This window comes from Athene noctua, chromosome 9 (genome assembly GCF_965140245.1).
Source record: "Athene noctua chromosome 9, bAthNoc1.hap1.1, whole genome shotgun sequence".
Lineage (NCBI taxonomy): Eukaryota > Metazoa > Chordata > Aves > Strigiformes > Strigidae > Athene > Athene noctua.
In genome coordinates, this window is record NC_134045.1 from 20,313,506 (window position 1) to 20,338,314 (window position 24,809).

Here is a 24,809-nt window from a genome sequence, read left to right on the forward strand (position 1 = left end):
ATTCCATTCGACTCTCAGAACTACTGTTTACATGGTCAATAAAAGGAATTTACAAGGAGACAGTGAAGAGAAATCTAGCCACCATTGTCTGCGTTCTCAGATCAGCTAAGCTGAGTCACAGAAGATAAATGCTCCCTCACATAGCACAGACAACTTCTTCATATGCTGTGGGCCAGGAGTGATCTCCATCTCTCTATAGGAACTTCTTTTGATTAGCCACCACTTTGCTTTTTTTGATTCCCTTTTATATGATGGCAAAGGTGATTTTCTATACCTTTATCACCCTCAAATTTATTTGAATGAATAAGAAAATAATAATTTAATAATTATATATTTTTAAAAGATGCCATTTTATTCCTCAGTTTTTAATAACATAAGCCTGTCCGTAAATGCTAATGTTATGTAAAGAAAATACTGTCCTTGAACAGTTATCCAGGAACTGGAAAGCTGCAGCCCTCCCATGCTACAGCGTTGCTTTTCTGTTCTTAACTGAGTGTAAGCAGGGATGTAACTGGGAGTCCAGCACCAGCTTTCATGTTACTTCACCTACTGTCCACCAGACAGAATTTGGGTCTGGGTGGCCCCAAAGCAGACAACAGATGAAAAACATGCACAGCACAAAGTGAGGAAAGAGGTTCTGACTAACTCAGGAAGAAGCTCTCCTGCCATGGAAGGGTAAATTTTCAAAAAGTACGAATTACTGTTTAAAAAAAAAAAAAAAGTATAAGCACCGAGAAGGCAATCTTAATAAATCTTTATGCTCCTTTTGAAGCTCAGAGTGCAATGTTAACATTACAGAGGTATGGTTGAAAACATTACTCTTGGGACCGAATCCAAAGACCATTGGAATGAACACAAAGAGTCCCACAAACTTCAATGGATGTGGATCAAGCCATCAGTTCCTTATTTCTATTTACGCAAGTATTCATAATAGTGTTTAAATTTTTATTCATTTTAAGCAGTTGGATTTACTAGGAGTTATGGTGACCGTAACTGCATTTAACAGATGGAAATGACCCAGTTTGTCTAGGAAAGTGTGTAAACTCTCCCTGAAACATTAATTTCTTGACTGTGATCACTGAGCTGGAGCTGCATGGCTGATAATAGAGACTGATTTGCTTCAATGTGATTCCAGCACAGCTGGTTCCCTCTCTTTTTGCTGGTTTAGACAGAAAGTAAGAGAGCAGTGAAGAGATAATTGATCTCTAGAGCCTGATGACCCAGTTATAATAAAGGGGAAAGGGCTCCTGCAGATGTGAGGAGAGAGAGAAACAGGCCAAGGCCAAAATTAATAACAGACATTACTCCAGACATGAAATACAGCAGAGAAAGGCAGGGGTGAAAGGAAAGTGCTTGCTATATCATGACAGAAAAAGATGTAATACAGAAACTCCAAAGTACAGCAGAACTTTTAAGGAAGATTAATTCAAAGTGTTAAGAACATTTACTTATACAAACAGCAGAACTATTTACTTATTCCTTTTAGGGCCATTTAACCTATATATCCTTGTTTGGATTCAGGTTCCCTGATATATAGGTTGATCCTTTGCATACATATCTTGAGTTGATGCAGTAGAATGCTCTGTTGAGGTACCACTGGATTTCACAGGGTTTCTGTGCACGGTGAGTGCCAGGAATCAGTACAGATGAGGGGGGTGGATGCCTAATGTCAGTTTACAAGGTGCAGGGCCAGAGCTTGACCTTTGCTCCCAACTCTTTTACCACCTTTTTCTTTCAATCCAGCCTAGGTTTTATAGGGGTTACTTTCAGCTCCCAGTTTTAAAATGGTAACAAGACAGTTAATGTACAGTCTTTTGGAAGTTAATGTTTAAAGTGCTTTAGCATACCTAGACAACTGGCATTACATCGGGCAAACCTGGACCTCCGTGAGCTTTTTCCTACAGTTAAGAAGGAGTCACAAACTGTAACCAGCTTTTAAGCAAGTACATGGGATGGGGCTAATGCACCGCTCTCTTCCTGTGGCAGTTCTGAGAGAATTCCACTGTTCACAGCGACACAGAACCTCTTGCTCCTCCAGCTCCTCTAGATTTGCTAAACACACTGAAGAGGTGGAGAGGGATACAGCTGACATACCAGTGAGGACTAAGCTTAATTTCATGTTCCCTGACTGCACATCATACACTGCTCAGAAGCAGTAAGAAGAGAAGTACGTTCTAGTCAAAGCATTTTTGGACTCCCAGGATACGGGTGCAATCTGAACCTTAGGCAGACTTGAAAAGACTAAAAGTAAATGGCAAATTCTTATTGGTTAGTTCAAAAGTTGCTATTTTTAATCATTAAAACAGTACCAGCATAGGATGCTTCTATGTTATTCAAGATAGCATAAAGATGCAGCTCAGAACCAAATGGCATAACTTTTGGACATAATTTTTTTTTAACATATCCCTTTTTTAAAAATCCCCTGTGTCAGTTATACTCTCAAGTCTGATTTAAGATGGTTCAATTTGAGAAGAGAGGTGCTGTAGTATCAGAGAGTAACTATAAAGCTGGAAAGTCTGTGAAAAAATCATTTATGAAGGAACATGCCAAATACTAATCTTCAGTGGGTGTAAGTAGAAAAGGTGATTTTTGCTGGATGTAGAGTTCTAAGTAACCAACCCTGATGCAGCATGTAGAGCTGAGATTTACCTCTTTTCACAGGGACTGGGCAGAAGTTAGTATTGCAAGCTCTGAGGACTGCTGGTTTCTGATGGGGCAAGCACCCAGAAGCTGGTCTTCCTTGGCGCAGGCACTGTACACTTCGGGTTTGCACTCCCCCTCCACATGTTACCGTACACTGTAGAGAGAAAAAAGCTGTCTTTCATTACTGTCTGGGAGCCCATGAAAGCCAAAGGAGTAACATTCAAGGGCTTTGGGTGGGACTTTCAAAGCGAGAGAGATCAGGGTAGGATGTGTGGCTGTTCAGCAACCCCCATCAGGACCAGCTTTTCAAGATGCGTGCATCTGTTCTCCCTTCCGCAAGTTTGGTTATTTAAGGACTCGGCTGAAAATTTGGTTCCTTACTTAGACATCGAGACAGAAACAGAACATGTTAGAAAACCTGTTCCTGATTGTCTGCACTGATTTCTTGTGAACTCTGAGCCTCTGGGCCCAATCCTGCTGTCTGAACAGAGATAAAACTCCCATTGGAACCATAATTATGGCAGTATCTGGGGAAAAACACTATGCGTTTGCAGGAAGACCTATGAAGTATTTTAAAATGAATAAGCCTTTTACTTGTATGTGTTTCATGAAAAGTTGTCTTTAAGATAAATGTGATCATTTTCATCTGATTACAATTGTCAGGCATACATTGTTTCATGTAAATGTTATTAAATGAGTGTGTGTCTCGTTGATATGTGACTCATAAAGTAGATAAGTTCCAGAAATACAGAAGCTTGTTTGCAAGAATGTAGAAACAAATACAGACTGATCCCGTAATTAATCATAGTATTTAGGGAATTCCAGGCAATCTGTGCAGATGCTTAAATACATTGTGCATATAGATATGTAATAGTTCAACCACAGTGCAGTTTGAAGAAGACTGAGAAGAAAGCATTGGAAAATGAGCGTGGAATGTAGTGCCTCTCGAGCATGAATAACATTTTTAGGTGACATTCTTCAGTCTCAGGACAAAGAAATGAGCTGCACCGAAGTACATGATGGATGTGGACCAGCTGCATCATGTTTCGGTGGCAGAGCAGTGTGACCTTCTTTAGGGAATGGCTACGTGCAGGAGACACCTGTGGACTGTAGTACTGGAGATGCCTCCTCCATACAGTCGGACATAGAGCACAGTGTAAGCCCGGAGCGAGCTTTAATCTCGGGAGCGTGGACTCACACTGCCATAGTCACAGCGGTGTGGGGTTCAGCATCTTACACCCACGGGGTGTTTGTGCCAGTCCAGCACTGCAGCCTCACCTTCTAATTAGGGTGGATACACTGTCCAGGAGTCTGCAGGCACATTGCATTTGTTCTGTTCTTTCACGCTGTGTAGTGAAAAGCACTAGGGGATGCTACTTGAGCTAATGAGTAGAGAAACTTGTTCCTTCTGTAAATGCCATAAAAGCCAAGACATGAAAAATAGTGCTGGAGAGAGTGTTAGCTGGGAAGGGGAGAGAGGTGAGAAAGTTTCCCATTCCTACCTGCTGCCAGGGTGAGGAATACCAGCCAGACACCGTGTTATACAATGTTTGCGATGGACAGGCTCCCTTGTTACAAGCTTCTTCCAGGTTAGTGTTTGGTTTCTTGATGTTTCTACATCTTCTCTGAGGAAAGGTGATCAATTTCCCATGGATGCTTTTCTCACCGCATTTTAGTTCTCGCTTTTGTACACCTGGGCCGCAGGAGGCTGAGCACTGCAGTGGTAAAGCACACCTTTTAAATCTATAGAAACGCATTCAGATGAAGGAGAATGTGCTATGTGCAAGGGACCCCAAATTATGCTACAAAAGCATTATAGAACTGAAACCACAACGACCATGTTCTATAATGTGTAAACTGAAATATGAATCCAAGTCAGTGAAGGGCCTGAAAAACAAAGACATCAGGGTACATCTGACTACATCTGGATGTAAGGAACTGTTTTTATAGCAGCTTGCCTAGAACACCTGATTTTCAAATGATAGCTCAGCTTTCTTTCCCCCACATGGTTTGTGTGTGTCCCTGAGTCAACGTTTCCAAAAGCAGCAAAGGAAGGCAGTGAGCCATGTAACTGCACCGCTTTACCTCACTCCAGGAAGAAATCACCCACTGGAGTCGGTCGTTTTTGGGGCAGCGTCCTAGCACACAGGTCTGCTGGGATTCAGGTTTATGGTCTCTGCTGCACATACTTTCAGGCAAGATTTTAACCTTGGGAGAACCGGTACTTTTGCAGTAGACATCCCGTTTCTTAACACCTCTCCCACAAGTTTTAGAGCACTGTGATGGAAAGAAATAGTCATTTGAACTAGAGGAAATTAAAATTGGCATTATTTGTACTTTACAGCAGATCATAGAAACCGTGGCTAATGTGCTGTGTAACTGCCATTCTAAGTAAGCTTGAAATTGTATTGGTAAATAAGCAACAGTAACATCTGTATGTCACTTCTAAAACATTGTTCTCCGTTCTTTCTTAATGTAAACTATGAACTCTTACAGCCCCCATGTAGAACAGATAAGTAATATCTCTTTTCCGTAGATGAGGTAAACTGGACTTGTGAGCAAAACGCTTTTTTCCCTGGACAGCACAGTTGAAAGCTGGTCCTAACCTCCCATCGCAAAATCTCCCACGGCAAGATGTTCTTGGCTATTTGTTATTTTGTCCTCACCTTGGCCTAGAGGGATGAGATAGAGGCAGAGAATACTACCCAGGGAATCTAGACATAACTCCTTCACTAAATGAATCTCACTACGAGACAGAATCTGATACAGACAATGGTTGAGAAGTTTGACCAAAGATATTTTAATTGCCAAGTTTACAGCTGAAGCTTAAGACAAGTCACCAGTGAATAAATATGCATTGCTGAACCATGGCTCAGTTGAAAAGACAATCTGTAGTTTTCATTGCCTTAGCATACAACAAAATGCATAAATGAGCCATTTCTGATGAAATGAAGAAATAAACGGCCCTGAAATAATGCTGCCAGCTTTCTACCTTGTTGCATCCTCTTCTAATTGTTCTTTTTACTAATAAGTAAGGGGCACATTCCAAGGCAGAATCCTGCACTATCATGATCTGTATTAAATCACAAATGTTTTTAAAAGATTCCATGAAAGCAGAGTTGTACTGAGGATTCAAAAGAAATAGCTGCATGCTGAAAATCTGTGGTTTTAATCTTTCCCTCAAACAAAGAAAAAAACTCCTTTCATTTCAAATTACTCTGATTTGTGTAGTACTTTGCATTTTTTTCCTCTTAACTCCTTTGAGCCTGTGATACAACAACCGAATCTTAAGAACTTCACTAACTTGTTCAATAGGCCTGTTCACTATATTTCAGCAGGACTTGTGAACTTAATTTCCACAGGCTTATTTGAAAATCCCCCCTTGAATTGTACGCCTCTTAAAGAGGAGGAAAATTGATCTTTTTTTATATTATTATTTATATTAGAGGAAGGAAACTTTGAAAGTGTGAATGTGTTTGAAGACTGTTCTTCCTTTTTAAGTGTCTAATCACCATACCTGGTTTTTATAATCTTCTGCCACACTAAGGTTTCCTTCACATACACTGGAAGAAAAGGTTTATTTTTGAGTGTTACAATTCTTTTACAATGGACTATTGAGTAGTTACTGGTCCATCATAGACCATTACAGGGCACTCCCCTGGAGAGGCAGACTGTGCTTCTCAGCTGGGAATGCTTAGGTCAAGATGTTCTTGAACATCTAAAGAGTTACAGTATCAAGAAGTGTACACAGAAGTAATATTTTTTTCAGTAAATTTAAATGCTCCTTGAATCTCATTAAATAATGACGGAAAAATAAAAATATTTTTGAGATAAGTGTACTGTCAGTTCTCAAATCCCAGATTTCCCAGTACTTCATTTATCCTTACATTAACAGTTCACACTAGCATCAGCAGTAGTGAAAGAAAGAGCAGAGATGAGTTTTGTGTAAGCATGTGTGTGTGTTTTTTTAACTCAGGCTGGTTTAGTGTCAGGCAGTTGGAAGGTTTGTAAAGCAGGGTGTGTATGCACAGGAATCTGCCCAGGGGCCTTATGCCCCTCATGGCAATTAACGGCAGCAATACTTTATTTGCAGTGGAATAGTTACTCTAACAAAGGCAAAAGTACAGAAGTGATTAGTGAACGTGAAAATCACAAATTTATCAACCCACAAGTCACATACATGTGTGCATTAATATGCAACTCTAACCCCAAATATTTCTTCACTCCTTGACTGCCTGTCATCTCTGAGAAATGTTAATATTGCTGTGGGAAGTAAACTCAGAGGGGGGTTTTAATGGCTTTGAAGAATTCATAGAGCCTTAAGTTGTGAAACCAGAAAAAAATGTCCATCCACCAGAAAATGTATGTACCAAAAAGGACACCATGTGCCCTCTTCTGGCAAGCCCTCCTGTCCAAGCACTTAGGAAGGCTAGTTAAAATATATGCATAGTTTATGAATTATCTTAATGAGTAGAGCCACTTGCAAAACACTGATCTTCACGAAGTTTGCACTATTCTTCCTTTTGAGCAGTTTTTGGCAATATTTTCATTATGCCAGCAGACAAAAATGTAAGTTTTTCTCCAAATTACCTGAGACCATGTGCCAGGGCTCCATTCGGGTGGGCAGTCCTGACTATTGCACATCTGCACCTGTTTAGGGGTGCTGACAGGACACAGGGAATGGGCCACTACCTCCTCTCTTTGGAAAGCCCTGTTCTGGACACACTGAATGAGACGACTCTGTTGCCCTCCTCCACAAGATTTGCTGCATGCACTCCAATCACCTGTTGACCAGCTTAAAGGAGAAAATGTATGTTAGAAACATAGGAGTCCAATTAGCTTTATAAAATCTATACATATGAGCCACCTATCAAATGTGAATTGTTCAGGGATTCTGCTTAGCCTACTCTCCTGATGTACTGATATCTGTTCAAGCAATCAAAAAGCTGTAGTTACATAATCTATTTTCAAAGTATGGAACATTTTGCTAGGGCTGAAATGTAAGTCACACATCTAGAAAAAACAGTATTACTTATTTACAGTTTTCATCTACCGGAACCATCTTGCCTATGAACCCAACCTGGAATCTGAATTCCACAAGGACCAAGAAGAGAGGTGCTGCCATTGGGGCTGGTGGAGTATCTAGAAGATCTAAGGGTCCGGCTAACAAATCACCATCCCTTTTTAACCACGTCTGTGCTTTTAATTGAAAAAAATCTCTCTAAAATAGGAGAAGAAATGGTAGGATCATCACTTTGGTCACTTCAGCTGCTGAGACCTCCAAAGAGATGAACAGACCCAAGGCCAAAGGAAGATGCCAGATAAATGGAGTTCTGTAAACTGGTAAGATTCAATTATTGGAAAGTTCTGCCCTTTGTTATTTCATTTTTTTCCTTTTTACATCTCTCTTGGAAGACAGGACAGAGAAAGAAGACTTATCAAAGTTGATATAAGGGAAAAGCTGGCATGGCAGGGACAGAATGAGGCCAGTTTAGCTGAGCATGTACCTCCCAATGCATTTGGGTGTAGATACACTCACACAGGACAACAAACGTTGGTGTGGTGCTGTCCAGTGGTATTTATGTCAAACCTTACCGGCCCCTGTTCACAAAAAAGAACCTGCTTGATAAAATCAGCAGTCCTGTCATTAGTGTCTTGAGAATTTAAATGTCTTCACACTAATAAATTTGGCAGACAGATGATGTAGAATCTAAATAAAACAGAGAATATTTAACCAGCAAAAGCTGTTGGGCAAATCATACTACACTCACAGGCACACTTTAGTTACGCATCATGACACTGAAGTTACACAAAGTCTGAAGAATTATTGCCAATTGCTTAGAATAAGTTCAGTTTTGAAATGTCAATAGCTGCTCAGTATTTCTATGATTGAAGCACTGAGTGGGTCCCCAGCCTTTGTGGAACACTTTGCAAACATACAACCAAGTGTCTGTCCTGGAAGGCTTACAACATACGACCATAAATAACAAGTAGATAGAAAAACAGAAGTGAAGAATCAAAAGAAATTATGAATGACTAAACGATTACTCAGGTTGAGAACTCTTATTCAAAGACCCAGCACTGAAATTAAACTAAAGAGTTTAAAACAACAATTTTAAGAATTGATGCCACAGAAAAGGTTCTCGGCTCAAATCCGACTGCTTGGCCTATCCTACTTTCATGGTTTCTCACAGCATTCATCCTGTGGCCACTGGAATAGCTGCTTACAAACAGTTTTAATGACAAGAAAGCTTCGTTTTCTTCCTTTTCTTACTGTGTGAAAAACGAACAGCATCCCATTTGCCTGTCTGTTCACATCTGCCTGAAAACAAAGCTAATTTTAATTTGTAAAAAATGTATAAAAAGCCTATTTTGGAGAAATCCCATCGGGAATAGAAGAAATCTAAACTCTCAGTCTAGTAACTTCAGTAACTGCCAAAAGTAGTGGGAAATATAAAAAGCACTAATTTAAGGACAAAGAAATACTAATGTGAAAAGTCAGTAGTTATGTAATTCCAGAACACATCAGATGTTTCTTTTTTGTCTAATTTATAAATATTTGGACAACTGCAGTATGAACTTCTGGAAAAAAGTTATAGTTTTAATCTATTTTACAACTTTTAATTAGTTTGCCCTGATGTTTCTGACAACAGTGATTGGTAGAGCAACCAAAAGTGTTCATTTTAAGAGTTCAGTCACCATAACTGCCCCGAAAGTTCCCCTCTTCACAGAGGAGAGGGCAATAACCCTACTTTAATGTCCTCTAGTAAACTGCCATTTTCCAAGATTATCTGGGCTGTGATCCAAGACTATCTTTCATTAGCTCAAATAACTAAATAATTATGACCAGATTTGGCAGCTCTGAAATCCAACAACAACAGTGTGCAATTCTGATGCCTTTCTGTGTTCTTACTGTTGGGACAGTAGTTTGTTCCTACTCAGACTAATAAGTCTTTGTTCTTATGCAGTAATTATTCCTCACTGACCTTTGTAAGTCTGGAGCCTCTTTTATGTCACAAAACTGACACGCTTGTAGCTCATCTATTATCCACCTCCTTCCCTTGCCTATTACACCTACTGTATTTGGTTTTGCTTTATTTGCTGGCTATTAAGCTTTCTTTGTTTCCTCCATGGTATTTATTGATACTACGATTTTTGATGCTGGCAGTCTCATTTTTATGGGAAATACTACATGCCGTGACTTTCTGGGCAGATTCCTCAGAAGAGATATTCTGGCAGAGTTTCACTCAGCTGAATGGCAATCTGTCCTACATGTAGATCCTCCATACATTAATATATCCTAAGGATTTAAAAAATAATTAATTAGTGAGTTGAATTGTTTTTCCCTAGAGGTGGCTTGGGGCTTTTATGGTTTTTCTTTTTGTATTCTTTCTAGGGTTCAAGTCATTAATTGTGTTTTAAAGTAGTAAATCTAAGAATATCAGAGCAATTTAAGCATGAAAACATTGCATGGCCTGTCAAAATGGATATTCAGCATTTTCAGTGATAGGTATGTCAGTGGATGTTCAAAATACATTGGGAACTCTGGTTAATAGAAATGGAAATTTTGGGTGTAGTCAACAGAAATGAGTATGATTTTGGTGAAGCTTTATAGCAGTAAATGCCACATCAATCTAAAGGTAGGCATAAACAGCTTAAAAAGACTCCTAGGAACATCATAGACAATACATTTCTGTGTGCATGATACTGAGTTCATTGGGTAAAAATAGTTCTGGCAGAAGATAAGTTGCATATGAAAAGATTGTGTTTGGCTACAAAGATTACTTAAAATTGGTATTGAGAAAATCATGTGGCTAAACGCAATGTAAAGAAACTGCTGAAGCAGGAACATGGGGCTCTCATATCACATGTTATCATTATTTAAACCTTATCTCTATCGTTTTGTGGTCCGAGTGTATAATTTGCCATTTGGATTTTGTGTACTCTGCTGTAATCTTTAAATTTTGCAGGAAATTCCAAACTATTATGGACTATTTTTTAATATGTTCAACATATTGCAAACTGTGGATTTTTAAGTAAAAACAAAGCCACTGCAGAACGTATACATCTTTTTGCTTTGCCCCATCATCCTTTTCTGGACTGGGGGAGATGAGGAATGCTTCCTATTAAACTTCATTAAATGTGTTGTTTGATGAAGGATGGGAGTGGGCTTAGCCAATTGCTTTTGCCACCCATTGCTTTTATCACTGCAGAGAAAACCTAGCAGATGACACCAGGTCTAGAGCTTTCCTCCATTTCCTCTGCCTTCTGCTGCCTGTGCACTTCAATGCATCTTCAACAGTATTTCTCACTAAAACACTCTTAATTTTTTTAACATATCGCTTTAGAAAATCTCCTGTTCTGGAAGTCAAAATGTCTAGTTCAGTGTAGTATAGCTTTTCTGATCTTTAGTATAAAATAAAAAAAATGCTAAGGTTGCAATGTCAGGAATCCAAAAGTGAAAAAAAACAACAGAAGATGGCCAATGTGTCCTTAAATCTACCCTTTTATATTCTAAACCACATAATACTGTGTTTAATTATATGAGCACACAAGATTTTTTTTGACAAAGGACCCCTACTACAGCTACTATAAATCAGTGTAACTCCCTTGTTTTTAAAGGAGCTCTATTGATTTAGACCAGCTGGATTCTAAATGCTTATCTATATGTCAGTGTCTTCCTTTGCATCTCACCTTTCTTATGTCTTTTAGAAAATAAGGTTGTTCACATAGGCAATGTCTTCTTACTTATTTTTGTGGGCACCAGGAGCATTGCTGACGATTTATTTGGTTTAGATAGTCCTCTTTGCGGTATCATAATACTCTGTGGGACATGTTGTCCAAAAATCACTAATTACACTTCACAAGATTCTTTTAACCTAATCTAATATGTGGAATCTGAGTCATGGGGCCAAGCTTCCACACAGGGAGTAGCACTTTACTCAGGAAATGGTCTTATTGATTCAAGGTGAGTAAAGGTGGCAGAATGGGCCTCTAAGTAACTTAGATTTACTCAGTGTCACATAGCTAACCCCAGCATGGTGACAGAGCTGCAAGCAATCCTCAGGAGGTCTTGCTTAGCAACATTAGAAACACCGCCTCTATTATTATCATTGGGCAGAAGCCTACACAACTAACATTTTTTAACAATTACTGTTTTATGTTACAGAATAAAAGTGAGTTCATCTAGCAGGCTATACAATTCTGCGTGCCTGTTGGAGTGGACTTATTTCATGGCAAACTCAGTCATTAGGCAAAGCAAAACGGTATAAAAATAAAGAGAACTTACTACGCTGGGCAGGGATTAGTATTGCATAGTTTTGTTTCAGTTAAAGGCTTCATCCTTGGGCCACAAAAGGAGGAATTAACTCGTGTACGATGATCTTCTAAACAAATTGCTTTTGCTGTAATGTGTCCTATGGAAGTATTAGAAAAAAAAAAAAAAGTACAGTAAAATAAACATTAACTCAAAATATAAGAGAAAAAGTAGAAGGGAAGAATTTTAACTAAACAAGTCCAAGCTCATCCTTGGTACAATTCCACTGACTTGAACTAAATAAAATAGGATTTAATTTGGCAACACGCTTTTAACATTAATTTCCTTCTCTGTAACACAGGTACTATTGAAGTCAGATGAAACATTTTAGTTATAAACAGCATATTTGCAGAGTCTTCCCCCAGCAAAAATTAGTAATTCCTCAAATCCTAATTCCCCGCAGAAACTAGCAGTGTGTGCTTAGATCTCTCCTCATGCACTTGAAACCTGCATCAAAACATTTTGCAACTTTTTACAGTGTATCTTTACAGACTTCAGAATTCTGCAGGTTTCTGTACCTAAACTCTATCTAGCATCAACATCCAGACAGATTACAGAGAAGACTACAAACGCCTTAAGAGATGAAGTGATTTTATAGATTTATCTTTTGATTGAGATGTATCATTCACCTCACACATGGTTCATTGGGCACAGCAAGTCAAATCTGGAAACAAGGTTGTTTCCATCATCTTTATATCCATGCTGCAACCTTCATTTGTTTTAAAGGGAAGCAAGAAAAATACAGTTGTCATATTTTATGTCTGCATTGCTCCTGGTAGATCTTTCCTCCATGAACAGTCTACTGAGGTGCCGTGGAGTTCTGCCAACACACTAGCAAGATATTCCTGAATTTCACTTGGACTTTTTTGCCAATACAAGAACATAACATGGCATTTCCTTGGTCACCCAGTCCTATACTTCAGTATTAAAGACAAGTGCATCATTATATGACCCAGTTCCAATTTAAAGGACACTAAAATTTTCATTCTCAACTCTTTTTGCAGGACTTCCCACATTCCAGTTGTCTGCTTTCATTACATCCCAGAATTACTTTCACTGACAGAACATCCAGGATATAGAAAAAAACAAATAGATGATCTGCACAAAGCAAATACCTAGAGGAATATGGTAATAAGAACTCCTTAGCTAATGTAGAATTTCAGACACTGACCTGGCAGAACTCAAATATTTGTAATTAAACAGTGAGGAGATCAGGGTGCAACTGTCAGTAAAGGTCTTGATAATATTTTGGTCTTCAATTACTCTCTACAGATAAGATAAATTTTACTCATTATTTAGTATCTTCTATGTTCCCAAATTGCAACAACATCAAAGCACATATTTAATTCCCACATTACTTCAATATCAAGATACTATATACATATGAATTGACCTAAAGGAAAAAGACTGAGTCACCATAAGTGACATGAATTGGGACTGGCATTAATTTTTTTTTTACTATAAAGGAAGTATAAAGGTGCTTGAGCTATGTTATAACTTGTAAGATTAAAAAGTAAGGACCAGGTGTTCAGTGTAACCCCCCTGTATGTATGGATACATGTTTGCAAAATTAAAGGCAGCTGAAATGTTTGAGATGCTTTTAAGAAATGAAAAAGAAGAGGATTGACAACTGGAAAGTTACCTACCACCACCACAAGTAGCTGAGCACTCTGACTGCACCGTCACCCAGGAGTAGCTATGTTTTTTGACAGATGTCTTGTTTTCATTGTTGGTTTTGGAAAATGTATATTCCCAAGCAATCCCAGGATTTTTGCCTTGTAACAGGATCTACAGAGGGGTATTTGGGGTTTGTTTAAAAAAAAAGGGGGAGGGGATAAAGGAAAAGAAAAGGATTCTTGTTATTCTGAAGGAAAATGAACTAAACATGATACACACAATAAATTTCTACATACCATGTTTGTGAAAGAATTTTCAGGAGCCTTAATTTCTTGATAAACTAAAAACAATCAAAGTAATTCCTAAACAGCAAAGCGTTTGCTTGGACTAATACCTGCAGGGCATATACAGAAGAGTGCAGAAATACACAGTTCAGCATAATGCTCCTTTAAATCAGAAGGCATTTGAGTGGATTGGTAATGCAGAAATGGCTTCAGTAGATGTGAAATACCATCCAAAGACTTTTGGCAATGCAGTATTAGTCGCTGCCCCTGCCTCAGCTCTCAGTGCCTCAGCTCCTGTGACTGGTCCTTAACAAATGGGTCCCTGCATTCACTGGGGGCTCACTGGCAGGTGCTGGAGTTTGCCTGCAGCAGTGCAGTGGTGGATGAAGGATGAAGGGGATGGGAGAAATTTCCTCCATTTTAGTAAGCAAAATCCAGACTAGCTGATCCTTCCACAATGCCTTCTATGAATGAAAAAGCCTTTGCCCATTAAGTAAGCAAATGCTTTACTGAAAGAAGCCTGAGTACACCAGTAGTATAGCTGTGTGGGGACTGAAAATAGAGGTGGTTAGATATGGCTCCCTCAATTCTTGAGTCTAAGAGTATAAGTAGATGGGGTTTTTTTCTTGTAAAAAGCTTTTTTTCTATGCAGACTGGGAATAAATTTTGTTTGGAAGACCCTCAGCTGGTATTTTTCTCATGCTAAAGCTTCAGTCTAGGAAAGGACCCGTCCTTGGGTGTCTACAAGGCAAAAAGGACTGGAAAAAATATTTTATTCATGATTTTAGCATAATGTGTTAGAAAATTTATAGAAAGTGTGATTACTAACTATAATAACAACCTTTGTCATTTAACTCGGGGAGCCTAGCTCTCAGGGGTGTACTATTTTAGTAGTGAATTATATTGCAGTTTTCATGTAGGCAACTTTCTAAAATTCGCTGTATTCAATTCAAGTCTGAATTATAATCAATGCAAGATGCATGAACATCTGACACATACCTAAATTTGGGGAGAAATTTCTATTTAACAGCATTATTTTAGAAACTTTTTGGCAGCAAAGTGCATTTATATTCATACTTAATAGAAGAAATGTAAGAGTTTACAGTTACAGAGCTCTACAAAGTTTTAATTCTTCACCAGTATGGATCTGGTCATAGTATTATAAAGAGCAGGTGCAGTTAACCTCAGTTCTTACATATTCTTTTTGATAAGCACTAGCATTTCAAGTACAACCTCAGTCTATGTTAATGATTACCATTCAGAATATTAATATCAGTTGAGTTCACATGATGTCTAACCTGAGTGCTTAAGCAATCCATGTAAGTAGCACTGATCTCTGTGTAGACTGGTTTCATAAAATAGCAACAAACTTGCATTTATGTAGTTTAAGACCAAGAAATATAATAACATTTCAAAATGTAGCCAAGGGTTTTAAAGTATCTGAAAATGTACCTATTGGAAAACAGAAATTACCCATGACAGTGAAAATTCAGACCAAATTTACATGACCTCCAACTCAATAATGAATACATGAAGGACCTGGACTGCATACTGTTTACTTTACTAGATGAAAGAAAAACGGATGCTATATTTTCCATTCTTAGTAGCCAAAGATTTTATTTCAGTCAGTGAACCTTAATACTGATCCAAACTGAAACTATAGTAATTAGGGCTGTATAAGGCAAAATACTTCCAAAAGAATTGGAGAGTACATGCCTTCACATTGGAAGATTCAGATGAGAAGATCCTACAAGCACAGATAAATTAAAGTATATCATGTAAAAGTTTTCATCTCACTTAGCCAAGTTTAATTTGTGAGCACCTTAGAATACCTGTGAGATTACAGAAGAAACAGATCTGAGAGTGATTACTGACCTCTCTATTTTTAATGAATATTCTTGATAGAAAGAATATTACTATATCTGCTTTAGGGGTGAGTCATGTATGTATGTATATATCACAACTGTTTTACAAGAACAAGAATCAGACCAAACACTCTGAAATTAGGAAGCACTACTGTGCCACTTCACGCTGCCCTGCACAGACACACTCTGAATCTCTGGATCTCACACTGTCTGTCCAGAAAGCCTCTCCCATGTTCAGTGCACAAAGCACACGGTGCTCACTAATGAGCATATTACAAAGTTTCTATATTTTACTTTGTGCTCCTTCATCAATGTGTGGTTCTATGCCCTATTTGCTGTGCTCTGTTCAACCTGTTACCAGTGTAACTTTTTTCAGGACCTTTCTTTTTCCTTGGCTATTTATCACTATCTGGTGTAAATGTTTTATAAGATTTAACAGCCCCTTCAGATGAAGGAAAATCTCTCTTATATATAAAGTTTTAGTTTTAGAAAGCTGTCCAACTGCTGATAGCAAAAAGTCAGTAAACTCTGTTAAAACAGCTGTTCCACAGTCACTTTGAATCATGAACCTCAAGTCTATGGGCATTACAGTTTCTAGAAAAAACCAGGTTGCAACAGTATGTGTTCACTCTACAGTCCTCTTAAGGACAAACTGAGACAAATATCTAATGTGTAAAGTTTCAGAACATGTGCTTCAGAAGAAAATAGGGTGCATTAACCCTAACTGAACCCTAAGAATCGAGCCCCAGAAAACTATTCTTTGATTAAACCCATTCCTTTCCTGGTTCTTCAGATCAGACCTCAAAATGCTTTAATTTGCTTTTACTCATCGGAAGGTCCTGCAAGTCCAAAGTATTAGCACAGATCTCCGCATCTTAGGCAGACAGAAACAATTTCAGAGAGTAGCTTTATTTTCATCTTGTGTTAGAAAAGGTCTGGCTAATGTATGAACAGTCAAAGTCAGACTTCCTCTTTCCTGGTCCTATGAGGATGCACTTTCTCCCATTTCAGTAGGTGTTCTGTGTTGCTTCAAGTGCAGAGGCTGAAATTCTATCTGGCCTCTTAGTAAGTCATGTGTCAAAAGAGGAGGAGGTTTTGTCCATACCTCAAGACCTTGTGTAAGGGTTAGCCCTTGTCTCGTTTGATTCTGACAACTGTCATAAAACTGTGCTATGTCAGTAGCCAAAAAAAAAGAGTAAAGCTTAAAACTTTTCTAATAAAAAAATCTCTTGATGCATTAGCTGAACATTTGTCTTCTGAAAGTGCTCTTTACTTTGTGACAGTAGGGGCAAGAAACAGAACGAATGCATCCTGAACAACTGAATTCAGAACATGAAAGAGGGAGGATGAGAAGACAGAAGCGGCAACCAGTTTTACTCCTGTTAGAGTAATATTCTCCTGGTGCTTCAATAGCGTGAAGGGAATGAAGAGGAATTGATCTCGGACAAGTTCGAACAAGATATGTTAGTATCTATCACTTCAGAGAACAACCACACAATAATGTAAGAAACTCGCAACCTCCAGCTGAGTGAATGCCTGTGGGGTAAATCCTGCACCCCAGGCAAGCTGGGCATACACAGTTTAAGACGTTGGGCTACCCCCCTTGCTCGCTGGCAAGTAGACACAATTATAATGGGCAGATGAAGTGAACTTCCCCTCCGTTCCCTGGCCAGCAGCCAAAGCTAGAGCCCCTTCCCACCCAGCAAACTACAAGAGGGGATGTTTACAAAGCGAGAGCTGCATCACAATCAGGTCTTCTTCCTCCTCTATCATCCCAGGTAAGTAGAAAAAGGGCAAAGTCAAACTCTGGAAAAGTACTGGAGACAAAATATTGCAGGGCACAGAACTATATACTTTGAAGTCCCTGGCACTCAGCTGAAAAATAGTATACAATGTATAATGTTCGAGTTTTCATCAGGAATGCAATACTATTGCAAAGTTGCAATTTTGCCAAAGTAATGAGCATATAAAAAGTTTTCTATCCTATTTTCAAACATTCATTATAAAGCCCTTCCTTAACAACCCAATAACTGAAGTCTGCATATACAGCCAAGTTATCAGACCTACAAATTTGGAAAGACCTCCAGTGCTAGTCTACTTAACTGGATGCATTCCAGCATCTTTTCAGCCAACTGGCATTTGCTCCCAAATTTACAGCTGGCAAACAACCTCCTTAAACATTTCCAGTTCCTCAATAGAACTGTTTAATGTCTACCTTTAACACACCAACCACCTGACTTCAGACACAACACTCAGCAGCTCTGACCGCAGGGCGCAGAGTTATAAAATTTACAGCTTCTTGAGTTTGAAAACCACAAACTCTACGGCTGGAATCTGCCAGATCTATTCTGAAGAAAAAACTGTGGCTTTTGCTTAGGGCACAAAATGTTAAAACAATGGATAAATTGAATTCTCCTGAGTAAAGAACCTTTTCCTTTTGCTGCTAATTTTGATTTCAAAGCTAAACCAATAAATTTTCTAAACTAGCTGTGCATCTGCTCCTTTGTTTGAGATTTTTTATCCTAAGTTTCCAATACAATACTTCATTTTGCAGGTCAAATTTTTAAAGAGTCTATCAACATTGCTTTGTTTTGATTGACTGTGCTATTTGGGTGTTTTTTATTGTAAGATGTGTATGTGAAATTACTTGCAACACATTGGATTAAAAAAGATTAATTTAGGCAAGAGAAACTCCTCTTTCTTTGATGATATTTTGTCCAATGTATAGGAAAGCATACTAATGCCTGGTATGTAACAAGCTGAAGAAATGACTTATTATCTCTGTGAAGGACTAGTAGACATTCACAAATCACTTACAGAGTGAAGCTGTGCATAGAGAAAAAGCCAGGTAAAGGAATAGCTACTGTTTACCCATATGTGCTTATGTATTTTCATCTTTACTCATTCTGCATGTGCATAATTTACAAAATGGGCATGAGGCCAGACTTTGAATCCCAGTATACATGGTAGCTTTGATCTGACTCTTCAAATTGCATTTCATTTCCTGGGTCACTCCCATACTTCGTAAGTCTTTGATAATTCCTTTAGGTGGATGTAACAGAGTTACGCTGCCTGCAGTGCGCCATCAATTAATAAGGGCAGATGGAGAAATCTGTCTGTGTGGAAGACTAGTGCCTGGCTGCATTATACTCGGAGACCTGCAGTTTTCATCCACTGTGAATCTACAAGCTGTTTAATAAATACTGTAACATCCAACATCCTAAGACAGATTCTGACTCCTCTGTTCAGTCAAGACTAATTCCATTGACTTTTATGAATTTACTCCATTTTGAGTGGGATAAATCTAAGCATGCAGCATATGATGCTGATGGAAAACTCTTTACAACTATTTTTAAAGCACAACTGTTGTCTTCAATGGGCAGTTATTGGATAGGATCCTTGACAGTGGCTAGCACAAGGACCTTCAAAGGAAAATGAGAGAACACCTGTTTGGAAAGCACCAGTAAAGGAAGAATTACCCATTAGTTACTTATGCCAAACATTAAAACAAAAGGGGTTTTATCCTTTCAATACTTCTAGTCACTTTAAACACAATCTTAACTAAAAGCTTATGACAACTATTGTTTTTCAAGAAGGTTCACTAAGGTCATTAAAAGGGAAAAAAAAAAAAAAAAAGAGTATCCTTGAAAGGTCCTGCATGATCTCATTTCTACTTCAGCTGTTTCAAATTTATCTTCTGTTGTTATTGTGTCCCCATTTTTTTTACTGTTCACATGCTAAATGTACAACCTTCAGGGATACTGTCCAGCTAATCTCTCCTCACTAAAGGAGAACCCTTTTATCCATCGTACTGAATCAACATCTGTATCTTATAAGCACATCTTAGCTCTCTTTAGCTCACTTTCTCTTTAGGGGAAATCAGTACAAATTTATCATCTAGTAGCTAATAATAAATGTAATGCTTTATAACTGCAACTTGGCTTTCTCCAATGGCAGCTAGATCATCAGTAAAGTCATTCCACCTGGCCTCCTTTCTCTTTTTTCACCCTATTGATAAAGAGGAAGTGATTTACTGGTTTTAGACATATTCCTGCCTTGAAACTCCATGCATCTTCTCTTCCCTTGAATGCCTGCTTCTTTGCAAAGCATCCTTTCCATCTGTTACTTACTGCTGTCAAAATAAACTATTTTTTTTCTCACAAAGAATTCAGAATTTCTTGATTCAGTATTTCACCAAGTTTGAGGTAAACTTCAGTGAGGATACTGATCCTATCTCGGCCTGAAAAACTTTACAGTGCTACTTGACTTCTCAAATCAGTCAATTCTTCATCTGTTTATTGATGGAATGGAAAACAAAATTATTAAACTCTCATGTTTTGAAGTTAGTTTATCAATCCCTTGTCATGCAATATTTTTAATGCCCACATAACAGTTTGGTTTCTGTATCCCTTTCAGAATCCTTCCCATAATTCAAATGAGTCATGAAGAGTGACTGAATATTTTAGCAAATGGATGTCACAAGTGAACCTCATATGACTGAGCCCTGTGACAGCAATGTCCCTTGTGCTCTGCTAGTCTCTTCTGGAAAGTATTTTCAGCAGTTAGTGGTGCCCACTGGCAGCCCTTATTTGCAAAGCTAGACAAATGAATGATGAATTTACTGTTTGTTTCTCCTCAAGTTCAATGTTTTTTAGTTAACAGAAAACCACTGACAGGGTCTTTAAATTGAAAGTGCTGACTTTAGGTTTCCTATGAGCAAAAGACAGATAAAGGAGGTAAATATATTGAACTCTTTAAAAATAAATTCCAGCATGTTTCCATTTAAGATGAGACAATTATGCTAAAGAAACCATATTTTAAAAAACTATTATTCATTTCTTATCCTAGATTATAATTTAACTATCATAATTTTACCCCTTTGACCATTGCCTATTATTTAATCTAACCTGAATATGACCATTTCAGGAACTGCCTTCTGAATCCACAAATATTTTTCATTTTAGATTTTATTGGTTTCTACAGACTCACAATCACCAAAGTATCAATAATACTAACTTCAGAAGGATACAGATACACAAATTCTGAAGGGCAGTGGTTTACTCATTTCTGTCTTCCCTCCATCTGTGAAATTAATTCTTGAACAACTGAGAAGGGGTTATGATGAATTCTAAAACCTCATGCATTTAGACTTCCAGTAGCTGTGCTCAGGAAATACGAGTCCTACACATTTAATTTCACATTCATCTCCAATATTCTCCTCCTCTGAAAACATTTGGCCACTGTAGTTTGTATTTTTTTCTCCCACAATCTAGTTAAATTACAGATTCACTGCCCTTTGTCTTCTTTGGTATGAGTCGTTCCCATAAATACATACATATAATACATGCAAATATATATATATATATGTATGAGGGTTTTTTTTATTAAATTCCAGGGTAAATAAGAAAAGCACTTTATCAGTCTTTTTCTTGTCTCATCTATTTTTGAATAGTGTTTGGGACTGCAAATTCTGATTAAATAATACATGCTCAGCTTGAACTATTGAAAAACCCAATAGAAAAACAGATGCATAGAAGCATATTGTACAATAAGATATAAATACAAAACATTTTCTAGAGCTGCAAGGCTGAACTTGGGATATGCAAGACAATAGGGAATTTTAAGATATTTTTTTTTCTTATTTGGGTTTCCTCCTTCTCTCTTAATACATGCTTCAGATGTCTCTTTCAAGAAGATATTTTGGAGAATGACTGCATTTCAAAGGAAGTGATTGCCTTGAGCACAGACTTGCCAGACCTGTCTGGACCTGGAGAGCGCTGGTCCCATCCTCTCCTGTGAATGTTGCTCAGAGGACTGTGCCTAACCTGAACTTTCTGGATACATGCAGGCTGATTTGCATTCAGAAACACAGTCAAAAACCGGGACTGTTCGAGTTACCACACAAATGTCTAGCAAAACTATGACTATAGAGTTAAACAGGCACAAGCTCTGTTAATCTTTCTTTCAGATCATAGAGGAATGGCAATAAATATACCTACAAAACCTTATATTTCTGCCCACCTGAATAATAAAAGTTCCTGTATTTATGCGTGGAGTTTTTTTAATTTCTCAATACCTGCAGTGTGCATTTTTACAAGGTCTTGTACTGAATTCTTCTGGAAAAAAAACTAATCTAGAAAATAAGTGTTAAATTTCTTTTGAATATAACCTAATTAAAAAAAGAAAAAAAGATCTGAAGATTACAGGAAGAAGTTGAGGCCTAAGCCCTGGAAAGCCTTATTTTATTGAAAACCAACTTAATTGGATAAAAAATTGCTGGCAGGAGTTTTTTCTATGCTTCTTTGAAAATTACAGATGAGATAAAAACAATGCTACAATATAGTATGCTTAAACACTTCTTTTTTTAGCCTTCTATCAGTTTCTGGTATTTATAGTTGAGGTAGGATTTGGTAGTATTTTCTATATAGCAGCAGTATTCATTATTACTGCTGCAAACAGATATTAAGCAGTATGTGTATTTTCTCATAAAAGCATATTTCTTTCGCTTTCATTGGCATTTTTGCTGCGTAGAGTTACTGGTAAAACATAACGCAGATCTCTGGACACAGAAAATTTCGCATTTTTTTTCAGCATTCAGCTTGTTGAATGTTGCTTAAATTATTGAAAGGAAAAAAAGTCTTAACTGCAGCTCATAGATATATATAATTGGGAAATACGTAACTGTAACATTTTTAGTCATTAGAATCCCTAGTTACCAATGCCAGTGGTGTAGGTATTTCAATAAAAATAAAAGGGAAGTTTAAATAAGCTCTCAAAGGAGCAATAGCCTACAGTTAAATGTTAAATCTTAATAAAACTGTTTAGCATAATTTGATAGGATGAAAATAGAAGTGTTATTTGGCACTAAAAATTTTTTCTTTAATCTCTGTTCTGCAAAGTATGTACATGATATGCAGCCAAGTTAATTCATCTTGCAGGCAATTTATTATTCATATTTTAGGTCTATAATAATACATTTCAATCTACTTTGTATTATGACAAATAAGATTCCCGAGAGTTCAGCTTAACATTTCATAGTATTTAGAAGTGTACTTGTTTCTTTGGTGTAAGGCTATTTTGGAGATGATTACAGACACAGAAGCATGTCTGTAACTTGTAGACCAAACTCTCCCTTGGACTAAAGCATTGCTATTAACATAGATACCCAAAATGAAAATTCAGCTGAGAAAAAATGGTTTAAAAAGGCACTGCAAATTGTGATACCAATTTGTGAAAATATACACCCTTACCCCACATCAAACTGTCTGTTCTAAAACATGTGTTCATCCTAAAGTACTTTAACATCTGTTCATGGTCTATGAACTTCAGTGGTTCTTAAAGATACGTTTAAGTACATTACTCAATCAGTATGAATAGCAGTTAAGGCTCTTCAGTATTCCAAATAAACACTTTACTGAATAGTTGTGAAAGTTTAAATGAACCTTGAAGAATAGATTTCATGTCACAGTCTATACTTACTGTGTTTCTTAGTTTAACGTAACAAAGCTGCACAAGGGAGATGGGATGCAGAGTTCTCAGCTAGCTGCTCTTGCTAAATTTCTGCAGAGAGTAGTTTTCAGTGCCCGTGTTATATGATGGGGTGAAGAACCGCAGAGCACTGCCTCGGAGAGCGGGTATGGCACTTGCTCTCATGCTCCCCGAGTGCAAGCCAAAGAAAGCTCTGCACTTGATAGTGAGCTGGCCAGCATTTTGCTGGAAGGTGGGGGAAGGAATTCCATTCCTTCTGGGGAGGGCTCCTTCCTTCTCACAGGGAAGGATTCAGCAAAACAGACAAAACGGATGACTTACAGAGGCAAAGATTTGCTAGAGCTTTCTAACAAAGCGGGCAAGCTGATACAGCTAACAGGGAGTAACGACTTTGGCAATTCAGCCAGAAATTGACCCTCAGATGTTCTGATGTCTTTTGAAAGAAAATCTAGTAAAGTAAACTAGTGCAGAAAGAGATTTTTCCTTAGAAGTATTAGTGGCCAGTTCCAGCATTATAACACTGGAACAAACCATGTAGGTACCAAATTTGCTTTCTACTAAATAGTTTCAACACAGGACATCTGGCAGACAGAGTAGGTGATACAAATTTGACTGGGAGATAAACTTATATAAAAATTCATTATTTTAGATGCTATCACCAATAAAACTGAATCAACAGAAATTACACAAGAGCCTATGTGTGTTACTGTGACCATCTGTGTCCCAAGGTAGATGTAAAAATGGCTACATGTGCCTGCAGTTTCAGGAGCATTATTTGAAACTGTTACCATTAAGTCTTGACATAATGTTGGATTTAATTTTTACATCACTGAATTTTATTACATATCGTTTATGGGATGCATTTATAATCTCTATTATCATTGTGCAGTAACTGGCAAATAATGGTATATGGTGTGTTTTATGCACCTTCTTTTTCACTGAATTCTGACAGTTTACTAAACTTCAGACCTTGATAAACTGGTGAAAGGTCTTTCAATCTAGCATGACCACACAATTAAGTCTGAGTACTATCGTGACTCAATGCTGTTCTTTAATCTTGCTGAGAGCTACAGTGCAGAGCTAAAGCTGTCGTTACTAATTCTGTAATAGACATCAAGGGAAGAATAAACAGAAGAAAGCTTACTTCAAAGACCAGCGTCTCATTAGTTGGTCCTGCTGCATATAGACTCTCTGGATGGTTAAAAGAGCGTTGATAATCAAAAACTGTTCCAGCAAAAGAGAACTTTCCTGGCCAGTCAATTGTCCAGTCTCCTGTCAGATAATACTTTTTACTGAGGTTGCGCACTGCAAGGTAGCTGGTGGAGATCTGCATTTCATGGAGCTGTATACTGCGTGCTCCTGCTGGAATAGTGACCACGGCATAGTAGTCTGAAATTAAAGAAGTAAGCAACATTTTTGCAGTTGTCATACAGATAAGAGATGGCTGATTATTTATGAGCCAGTTTGAAATTTCTGCAGTTTAAAAGATGTTGAAGACAGCTGTTGTGATCCACCAAAGTTCCTCCATTTTCACAGGAGAAACCAGTTCTGATTTTAAACCCCCTATGCAGTCTGTAATCAGAGTAACTGAGGTAT

At 37.9% G+C, this 24,809-nt stretch overlaps 1 protein-coding gene and 1 long non-coding RNA gene across 3 annotated transcripts in view; one reads left to right on the forward strand and one right to left on the reverse strand.

The window, feature by feature from the left end:
- Positions 1-18,217, forward strand: part of LOC141963709 (uncharacterized) — a 45,655-nt gene extending 27,438 nt beyond the window's left edge. Inside the window, exons 3-4 of the long non-coding RNA XR_012634193.1 lie at positions 7,874-7,986; positions 17,009-18,217. This is a non-coding gene — a long non-coding RNA (uncharacterized LOC141963709). The remainder of the gene's footprint in view (positions 1-7,873; positions 7,987-17,008) is intronic.
- The window catches only part of ADAMTS18 (ADAM metallopeptidase with thrombospondin type 1 motif 18), a 79,951-nt gene that overhangs the window by 2,980 nt on the left and 52,162 nt on the right, over positions 1-24,809 (reverse strand). For both annotated transcript variants that reach the window (XM_074913293.1, XM_074913294.1), the window contains 7 exons: positions 24,358-24,602; positions 13,606-13,747; positions 11,933-12,059; positions 7,234-7,438; positions 4,729-4,920; positions 4,146-4,358; positions 2,650-2,797 (listed from right to left, as the gene is read on the reverse strand). In XM_074913293.1, coding sequence (XP_074769394.1) covers positions 2,650-2,797; positions 4,146-4,358; positions 4,729-4,920; positions 7,234-7,438; positions 11,933-12,059; positions 13,606-13,747; positions 24,358-24,602 — 1,272 coding nt within the window. The remainder of the gene's footprint in view (positions 1-2,649; positions 2,798-4,145; positions 4,359-4,728; positions 4,921-7,233; positions 7,439-11,932; positions 12,060-13,605; positions 13,748-24,357; positions 24,603-24,809) is intronic.